General features: G+C 42.7%; 1 protein-coding gene across 1 annotated transcript; it reads right to left on the reverse strand.

The window, feature by feature from the left end:
* Positions 1-627: 627 nt before the first annotated feature.
* Positions 628-2,128, reverse strand: LOC144696360 (interleukin-22-like). Its single transcript, XM_078567574.1, has 5 exons — positions 1,967-2,128; positions 1,810-1,875; positions 1,544-1,693; positions 1,226-1,288; positions 628-781 (listed from the first exon to the last, which is right to left on the reverse strand). Exons 1-5 carry the CDS (start codon positions 2,126-2,128, stop codon positions 653-655), a joined length of 570 nt encoding a protein of 189 aa, XP_078423700.1. The 3' UTR covers positions 628-652.
* Between the last annotated feature and the right edge of the window lie 7,700 nt (positions 2,129-9,828).

The following is a 9,828-nucleotide window of genomic DNA, read 5'->3' on the forward strand; positions in this document are numbered from 1 at the left end:
GTTGTGAGTGAGCCTTTTTCTCAAGTTAACAAGTGTTTGACACAACCTAGGTGTTTTAGCAGCAATGATCCCATTCCAATTATTTGCCATTATACTCATCAAACAAATGAAATGGGATCTTTTCTACATTCAGCTGAATTTCAGTATCTTAGTGGCTTCTAATTTTAAGAGAGAAAATTGTACTTGAGTTTATCCTTTGCACTGAGTTTTTTTTTAAATTTGTAAGTTATACAATAAACTGTTCACCATAAGAATGAGTTGTAAGTGTGCAACGAAAACCATAATGCTTCAAATTATGCCATGTTTAGTTGCATAGAGAATATTTTCTACAGAAAGCAGTTCCACTACATAGCTAGCAAAAATAACTCATCATGTAGTCTGTTTTATTACAAATGTTTATTTGAAAATTTAAAGACACAATCTTAAATTGTCTTCCAAACACTTATAACAATGTTACATAACAAGTGTCCCATTAGGAATGTTGATTGCTCCACATAACTTACTGTAAATAAATACAATGATGTGTATAAAATTATACACAATAAATATACCAGAAATAAATATTCTTGGTTTAAAAAAAAGTGCCCTTAGAAAACTACTGTATTACAGATATTTAATGGTGTTTACAGGGCTCCTCGAGTTTTTTTTCCCATCATTCATCAGCTCCTGGTTTACTCTGGTGGCCAGATTTCTTCATGATTGGTGCTGAACAACGTTTTCCTATCTCCTGAAGCAGCATGAATAGCTCTCCTACCACCTTGGCTTCCCTTATCCCGCTGAGCTGGAATGAATTAGCAAAAATAAAAATCAACCAGTGCAATTCACTGGCCAAAATGGAGAAGAATTCTACACAGAACGGGTAACTGAGCATCATACAGCTGAACTCCGGTTAGATCAATTCTGCTCGACTCTTGGTCTTACACTAATAATAACATTAAGAGTAAAATACTGTGGATGCTGTAACTATGAAATAAAAAGATAAAATTGCGGAAATACTCAGACAGCATCTTTGGCGGGAGATGTTTCTCGATGCTGCTTGACCTGCTGAGTATTTTCAGCATTTTCTATGTTTATTTATCTTTGAGTAATGGATCTATAAGGCAAAATAACCAGATACATAGGAATGGTTGCTGTGATATGAGGGGGGTATTAAAAATATTGCCATGGTTACATTATGCCAACAATTTAAACGTGCAAAATGTGTGCAAATAGTTTTAAATTTTACCTGGTTCAGTTTCTGCTTCAGTAGATTAATGTTGTTGTGTGCTTGTGTTTTGTCTCCTGTACCCTGGAAGGAGAACACAATCAAATCAATTACAAACACAGCAAATTGCCTGTTGCAGACACGACCACTTCTGTTATGGCTTGTCGTGCTTCTAATCTGCCCCCTCTGAACTTTTTACCTTAGTGTCTCGATCTGAGCTTTACCTCCTCGAAACTGAGTGTCGTAACGCGACCTATTTTTGCCTTTTCTTGTGAAGGGGCTGACAGCATCGAGTGCGCGTTCTGCAAAACTAGTTCATTAAGAAAAGGAAATACTTACGCAATCAGACATGTGCCGTCTGATCAGAATAGTCAGAAACTCCTTGACCTCTTGAAGATGTGAATATGTGGCATGCAACTCGTCGGATGCTAGGACGTTTCCCAGGTAGAAGTCAATCACCTCTTTGAGCACGTAACACCCAGCACGTCCCTGCAAAATAAACCATGCATCTTCCATTCACTCTCCAAAAGAGAACTCGATACTAAACTAATCATAAGCTTGCTTTCAATTAACCTAGAGAATATAGCATCAACGCAAAGTCATACCTCGAGTCCTTGAAATAGATCGTTTCCTATCAGTCTTGTGTCAGTATCCATGTCGAATATTTGAGCCTGTGGAAGGGATTAATTTGAATTAATGTCGTTAAAAACGCCATACAATGATTTGCATGATATATATTGAAAGACGGCAATCTTCACTTACCTCTTTAGACAGGGCATGGACTTTGTGTCTCATACCTCGCAGCAATTGTTCTTCCACATGGCAAACCATGTCAGAGGGCTTTGCTTCCAACCAGGGGGCACAACTGGCCATGATTGCAAAATAACCAAGTACCAGTACCGCTAAACCCTGGAACGTGTACATTATGAAAGCAATCTATCGGACAGATCTGGCACACTTACAAATCAAAACAGTTTTACTCTTCTGCACGTTAATCAAGATAGAGATAAGGCTGACAAGCAATTGAAGAGATACTGTGCAGCTAACCAGATTATCCTCACCGCTTTCTTTTCTGAATCTGCACACCGACTTGCATTGTTTATATATCTTTCATAGTTCAAATTTCCCTGAATGGCCTTATGACGTCTATCACTTACTCTGCAAGTTTCCGCTTTCTTACAGGTAATTTCTTTTGCTGATTGTGCAAATTCATAGCGCTCTAGTAAGATCAGTTCGTCAGCTTTTTAACTTGAAAAAAGTATTCAGATGGTTTATTGTTTTGAAGTATTGCCCTGTAATAGTAGGTTTCCTGTCCAGTATCTTACAATTCATATATCACAACCCGATTTACCTTTATCCAAATGAAAAGTATGAATGTGAGTTATTTATCACATGGCCCGGCCTACCGATTGCAATTAGGCTAGAGGGCCCCCAGGCGGATTTAGAAAACAAATTGTCATCCATCTGTGTCACTCAACTTGCGAAGACAAATGTATCCATCTAATGTTGCCCTTGGTGACAAACTCTGAATTCTGCCACATTCGATGTTGCTCACCGGGATCTTCACCAGAACACCGGAGGTCGTTTTCTTCCAAGAAGATCTGTCTGCCTTTATGGTGAAGGTTGAAACCATGGGCGAAACGTGGTTTAGCCCATTAGCTACAAACTTGATACGGTTTTCAAAAGGTGACCTTGTCCCAAATGTTAATTGTGACCCCCGTTAAAATCCCATGTTGAGTTTTGGTTTATAAAGGTGGAAGACATTGAAAGCTCTCGTTTTATTTGCGACCTCTCAACAAAGAAAAAAGTATTTTTAAACTGCAATTGCAAAACGCGCTTGAACCCAACATGTTTTGCATGAGAAGCCAGGTATATCACGGGACTAAATGGTGCAGAATTCATGGCAGATCAATGGAGACATATCCTGTGACATTATCTGGCTTGGATAAGGACCAGCACCAACAAAATATTTTGTTCCAGGTGTCCCTTCCTGTCTAATCTTCTATACCAAAAGATGAGACTTCATGGATTGCTCCATCTCTAAAATTGTGACCATCTATACAGCCTGCCTCTGTCACCATCAAGCCTTTCCCAGCAACTTTTTCTGATCTCTCCTCCTTCCCTTACCTACCCGTCATTCAATCCTCCATCATTCTGCAGTTTTTCTTTCCCCCATCCTCTTCAAACTCTTCTATGATACCCAACTCCAGCTCTCTCCATTTCCCCATATTGAACTTTGAACCACTCAATCCCCCCCCCGCCCCAGCCTTTATGTTTGTCAACATTTTTGAAGCCTCCTTTTTCCTGCCACTGTAAATGATTTTGACTCCTTTCAAAGTCATTGTCATCGCCTCTCTCATCAAAAAACACACATGAAGCATCCGCCCTCTCGAGTTACTGCCTCATCTCAAACCTTCCTTATCTCTCTAAAGTTGACAAGCATACCACCACCTCTCAGCAGTGTACCCAAGTTCTCACTGTTTATTTATACCGCAGATGACATATAGCTCCAAGTTGCTACAAATTGTCGTTTTCTTACTGGAAGTAGCCTTGTTTCAAGATCTACCAGGTAAAATAAAAGATGCAATTACTGAAAATGTGAAGTAAAATAAGAAAATATCAGAAATGCATGGATGAGTCAGCATTGTAAAGTGAAACAACAGGTTACAATGTTTCGGGTCTATAACTTTCAATAGTTCCAATGATGGGTATACAATGAAAATGTTACAACTTGTCTTTTCTCTTTACAGATGCAGACTGACTTGCTATATCCTTACAGCTTTTTCTACGTTTATTACAGATCTACATAGTATTACTCCGTATGAGTAACCATCAGTCATTTATCATGGCAATTTTTACTGCACATCTGCAAAAAAGATTTCCATGTCAGAGTGGCATGTCATCAAGCATAACTGCAGCCTAATTAGACAGCAGAGTGGAGAGAATCATCACCAGGGAATGACCTATTTAACCTTGTCCTCTCCAATCCACCATCATAGTTGCAGTTGTCCGCAACAGTGAACACCATACCGTCCTCGTGGAAATCAAGTCTCGTTTTTACATTGAGTTGTGCCACTACCACCTTGATCAGTAGGATAGATTGGGAACAGATTTAGCAGCTAAAATCTGGGCAATTCTGGCAAGCTGCGGGCTATCAGCGGTGGCAAACCTGTACACCACTGCAATCTGTAACCTCCTGGCCCAGCATACTCTTCAGTCCTCCATTACCAACATGTCAGGTGAGCAGCCCTGATCCAATCAGGCATGTAGCTATCTTTACGTGAGAAAATAGAATGATTAGTCCTATACAATGGAAGGATTTTATGGATTCTAGAACCATTACAATAATGGTAGGCAGTGGGGGCATGCACCCACATTAATTATACATGAGTATCTTGCTGGATGTCAACAAATAGTTCAGAATTGGGCCTCTCAAGAGCAGTTGGGACATTGCACTTTCTGACTCAGAGATGGGAATATTATTGCAAAGTCAAAGGCTCACTCACAAACCTGGTGAAGCGACAACACAGAGCTACATGAATGCCAAACAGCAAATGCAACATGCTATAGACAGAGCTTAACCATTACACAATCATCAGGTCATGTCAAAACTCTGCAGTTCTACCCCTATCCAGTCATGAATGGTGATAGGCAATTAAGCAAACAATAAGAAGAGACTTCATGAGCATCCCCATTCTCATTGATTGTCAAGCCCAGCATGAGAATGCAAAAGTGAAGGCTGAAGTGTTTGCAACCATACACAGCTAAAAGCTCTGAGTAATGATCCTTCTCAGCTACGTCCTGAAGCCCCCACCATCACAGGTCCCAATCTTCAAGCAATTTGATTCACACCATGTGACATCAAAAAATGACTGAGTGCGCTGGACACAGAAAAGGATATATGCCCTGGTAGCACCCTCATTGTAGAACTGAAGACCTGTGCTCCAGAAGTAATCATGCCCTTAGCCAAGCTATTTCAGTACAACCATATCCAGCATCTATGAAAAATTGTAGACAATTGTCAGAAAGATCCTGCCTCCAACTAAAGCAGAATCAGCCTACTCTCAATAATTAGCAAAGAGATAGGTGGAATCATCAAGTGTTTTCAAGCTGCACATACTGACCAATAATGTGCCCAGTTTGAGTTTCACCAGGACCACTTAGCCTCAGGCCTCATTGCAGCCTTCAAACAAGGGCAAAAGAGCTGAATTCCAAAGTTATGACGAGACTGACTTCCCTCAATGTCAAGCAAGCATATGACTGAGTGTGGCACCAAAGAACCCTAGAAAGGTGTGTCAGGAAGAAATCACTCTGGTGACTGGATTCACATCAAGCACAGAGAAAGATGGTTGTGGCTGATGGGGGTCAATCATCTCAGCCCCAAGTCATAGGTACCAAATTAACTATCTACAGCTGCTTCATTGATGACCTTCCCTCCATCATGAGATCAAGAGTGTGTTGTTTGCTGATTGCAAGTGCTCAGCTCCATTTATAGTTTCTCAAATAATGAATGCAGCAGTAACGGCAAGTAACATTCATGCTACACTAGTGCCAAGCAAGGCCATCTCCAAAAAGAGAGACCCTACTGCCTCCCCCTGAATTAACAGCATCAACCATCACCGTCAATGCTCTAGGAGCCACCAATGACCAAGAAGCTCAACTGCACAAGCCACATAGATGGCATGGTACAAGACCAGGTCAGAGGCAATGCATTCTGTGGCAAATGGCTTACTTCTTGATTCTCCAAAACCTCTTCACCACCAACAATACGCAAGTCAGGAGTGTAATGGAATACCCTACAGTTGCTTGGATGGGTGTGGGTGCAACATCAATGAAGGTGCCCTATGTCATCCAGGACAAAGACACCTACACCAGATGGACTGCAGCAGTTCAAGAAGGTGGCTCACCATCACCTTTAGGGCATTTAGGGAAGGGCAATGCAGTGTATTGAAAATTGCATTGTGTATTTTGTCCACTTAAGGCTACCACATGCACATGTACCAGCAAAGGGACTCTAGAAGGAGAATAAAGGAATCCATGTTTTAACAGCATGTGCAATTCTGACTCTGAACGCTCCTTCCTGAATTTTGCTGTTCCCAGGAACATCACAAAACCAATGAAGAGGGTGAAACTTTTGGAAGGTGTTTGTCTACTTTCTGCAAACAGCATTTTAAGTTATTGATTGAGGGAACACATTGCAGCTGTAACCTGTTGTTAGACACACAAGAAGCACTCCACTGGTCTTGAAAAAATAACCGTCCAAATGGGGGGAAAAAACCTCATATCATTACAGAGAGGTTTTTTCTTGAAAGGAAAATGATCCCAGATCCTTGATCACACACAATCACTGCACTGCTGATCAAGCCAGCATTGTATATGCCTAATCTACCACATTTTGTTATGCATCCATAGCTGGATCTGCTTTCCCACAATGGCAAAAGCTGTTATGATATTTTGAAGACACAATGACAGGTTTTGCAACCACAGATGACAAAAGGAAAAGGGTCTTATTTCAACACTATGGAGGTGAAGAATTGGAAGATATTTTTGAGACTGTGCCTGTGCAAGACAAAAATGACTACAAATCACCAAATATACTAACAACCAATTTCATGCCCAAGTAAACTGCAAAATAAAAAACAATTGTCTTCCAACGCATTAAGCAAGAAGTAAATGAGACAATTGACCATTATTACATGCGATTGAGGCAACTAGCAACCAATTGTGACTTTGAATATTGAATATGTCAAACAGGAAATCAAAACACAAATAATTGAAGGTTGTCTCTAGTCAACTACACCAAAGCACTCAAGAAAGGCAGAAAGCGGTCACAGCTGCTGTCGTTAGCAAGATTGTTATTGCTTTCAGAGGCCAGAGCTACTGAAGTTGAGGCTGCCGACAGTAACTACCACACTTCAAGTTCAACTCCTGTGAACACCATTCGTCACTCATGTCCCAGGGAGCACCTGCAAAGCAACAACAGCAGTCTCACAAACTGAGTAATGACTTATTCACACTTGACAGAATGGCAAACCATGTAAAGCCTGTGGATACTCAACCACTTTGCTCAAGTTGGTCGCACATTGGCGAACTCAACTATGAAGTGAACTATTTTCAGCTGGTGAACAAATCTTTCATTTCATTGTACATGGCTGAGGGCATTGTTAAATTAATAGAAAAATTAGAATATGTAATAGTGCTACTGGTGAAATTGAAACTTCATGTTATGCTTAAATTTATTGTTTACACTTGTGGAAACAAACCATTGAAACATGCCATGCCTCTCATTTACTAAAAGGGGGAGAGATGTAGTGTATTGGAAATTGTATTGTGCATTTTGTCCACTTAAGGCTATCATGCACACATATACCAGCAGAGAGAGTCTAAAAGGAGAATAAAGGAATCCATGGGCAGAATCTCCTGGTTGGCATGTGGGGGTGGGCCCAACTCGCCGATGCATAAAATGATGCGCCATGATGTCAGGCATGTGTCCTGATGTCATCACGTTATTTCATTCGGCAGGTGTGCACCGGAGTTGGCTGTGCGCCCGCCGAAATATTAAGGGCCTATTAAGGCCATGAAGGGATTAATTAAAATGCGTAAGAACGCTGGCCGTCCAACCTTAAGGTTGGCAGGTGGGCGAAAAGCCCAAGCGGCCTTCGTGTTTTTCAGGAAACCTCATTCACGGGCAGGATGAGGTTCCCTGAAGCTTTTATAAAATAAATAAATAAACTTTCCCACCTTTACAAACATGTCCCAACTCATATGACACGGTCAGATGAGGGGACATGTTTGAATAAATTTTTCAATCAATTCTTCAATTATTTTCATACCATTCAATCTCCCTGAGGCAGCTCCGTGCCTCAGGGAGACTGCTGTGCTCTTTCACGCGCATGTGTGAAAGAGCGCAGGTCCGGACTCTCCCTCCTCCCTCCGCCCACACAGGTAATGCTGAGCACTACCGGCTGCGCATGACGCTTGACAGGCCTTAATTGCCCGCCCATGTAAAATGGTGGTGTGCAGCCCATCGCAGCAGCGATCAGCTCCACGCCCGCCCCTGCCCGCTCCCACCCAGCCCACCCGCCATAGGAAAAATCCAGGCCCATGTGGGTGGGCTGGGTGGGACCAGCATGTGTGCAGGAAGTGTGACCAGCTACAGCTCTTGGAAGCTCGGATTTCAGAGCTGGAACGGCGGCTGGGGACACTGTGGAGCATCCATGAGTCTGAGAGCATCGTGGATAGCACGTTTAGAGAGGTGGTCACACCGCAGCTGAAGGGGCTTGAGGAAGGAAGGGAATGGGTGACCACCAGGCAGTCCAAGAGAAACAGGCAGGTAGTTCAGGAGTCCCCTGGGGTCCCGCTCGCAAATCGGTATTCCATTTTGGAGACTGATGAGGGTGCTGGTTCCTCCAGGGAATGCGGACAGAGCCAAGCTTCTGGCACCACAAGCAGCCTGTCTGTACAGGAGGGGAGGAAGAGCAATAGTAATAGGGGATTCTATAGTCAGGGGAACAGATAGGCGCTACTGTGGCCGTCAACATGACTCCAAGATGGTGTGTTGCCTCCCTGGTGCCAGGGTCCAGGATGTCACTGAACGGCTGCAGAGCATCCTGAAGGGGGAGGGTGATAAGGCAGAGGTCATGGTACATGTTGGTACCAATGACATAGGTAGAAAGAGGGATGAGGTCTTGCATCAAGAATTCAGGGAGTTAGGCAGTAGACTAAAAAGCAAGACCTTTCGGGTTGTAATCTCTGGATTACTCCCAGTGCCATGTGCTAGCAGGCTCAGAAATAGGGGAATAGCACAGATGAATACGTGGCTTAGGAGTTGATGCAGGAGGGAGGGTTTTAGATTCCTGGATCACTGAGACCGTTTGTGGGGAAGGTAGGACCTATACAAGCAGGACGATCTACATCTGAACCAGAGCAGGACTAACATCCTTGCGGGCAGGTTTGCTAGTGCTGTTGGGAGGCGTTCAAACTAATTCGGCAGGGGGAGGGGACACAGCATGTTAGCAGAATAGGGACACATCATAATACAGTAAAACAATCAAGTCAGAGGGGGTACAGCTGCATTAAGTTCCAAGGGAGTAAGGCAAGGCTGGATGGCCTCTACTTTAATGCCAGGAGTATTATCGGCAAAACGGATGAGTTAAGGGTGAGGATTGACACATGGAATTGAGATATAGTAGCCATCACAGAGACGTGGTTGAGGGAGGAGCAGGATCGGCAGCTCAACATTCCGGGATATAGAATCTTCAGGCGAGACAGGGGAAGGGGTAAAGGGGAGGAGGCATTGCATTATTAGTTAAGGAGTCAGTTACTGCAGTAAGGAGAGATGATATCTTGGAGGGGGCATTGAATGAAGCTTTGTGGGTAGAGCTTAGGAATAAAAAAGGGGCAACCACATTGTTAGGTTATTATAGACCCCTAGGTAGTCAGCGGGAAATTGAAGAGCAAATATAATTTGCGGAGGTGTGTAAAAACAATAACAATAGGGTGATTATATTAGGTGATTTCAACTTTCCCAACATTCATTGGGATAGACATAGTGTTAAGGGCTTGGATTGAGTGGATTTCTTGAAATGTGTACAGGAGAACTTTTAGGTCAATATGTAGAGGGT

This window comes from Cetorhinus maximus, chromosome 22, assembly GCF_964194155.1.
Source record: "Cetorhinus maximus chromosome 22, sCetMax3.hap1.1, whole genome shotgun sequence".
Taxonomy (NCBI): Eukaryota; Metazoa; Chordata; class Chondrichthyes; order Lamniformes; family Cetorhinidae; genus Cetorhinus; species Cetorhinus maximus.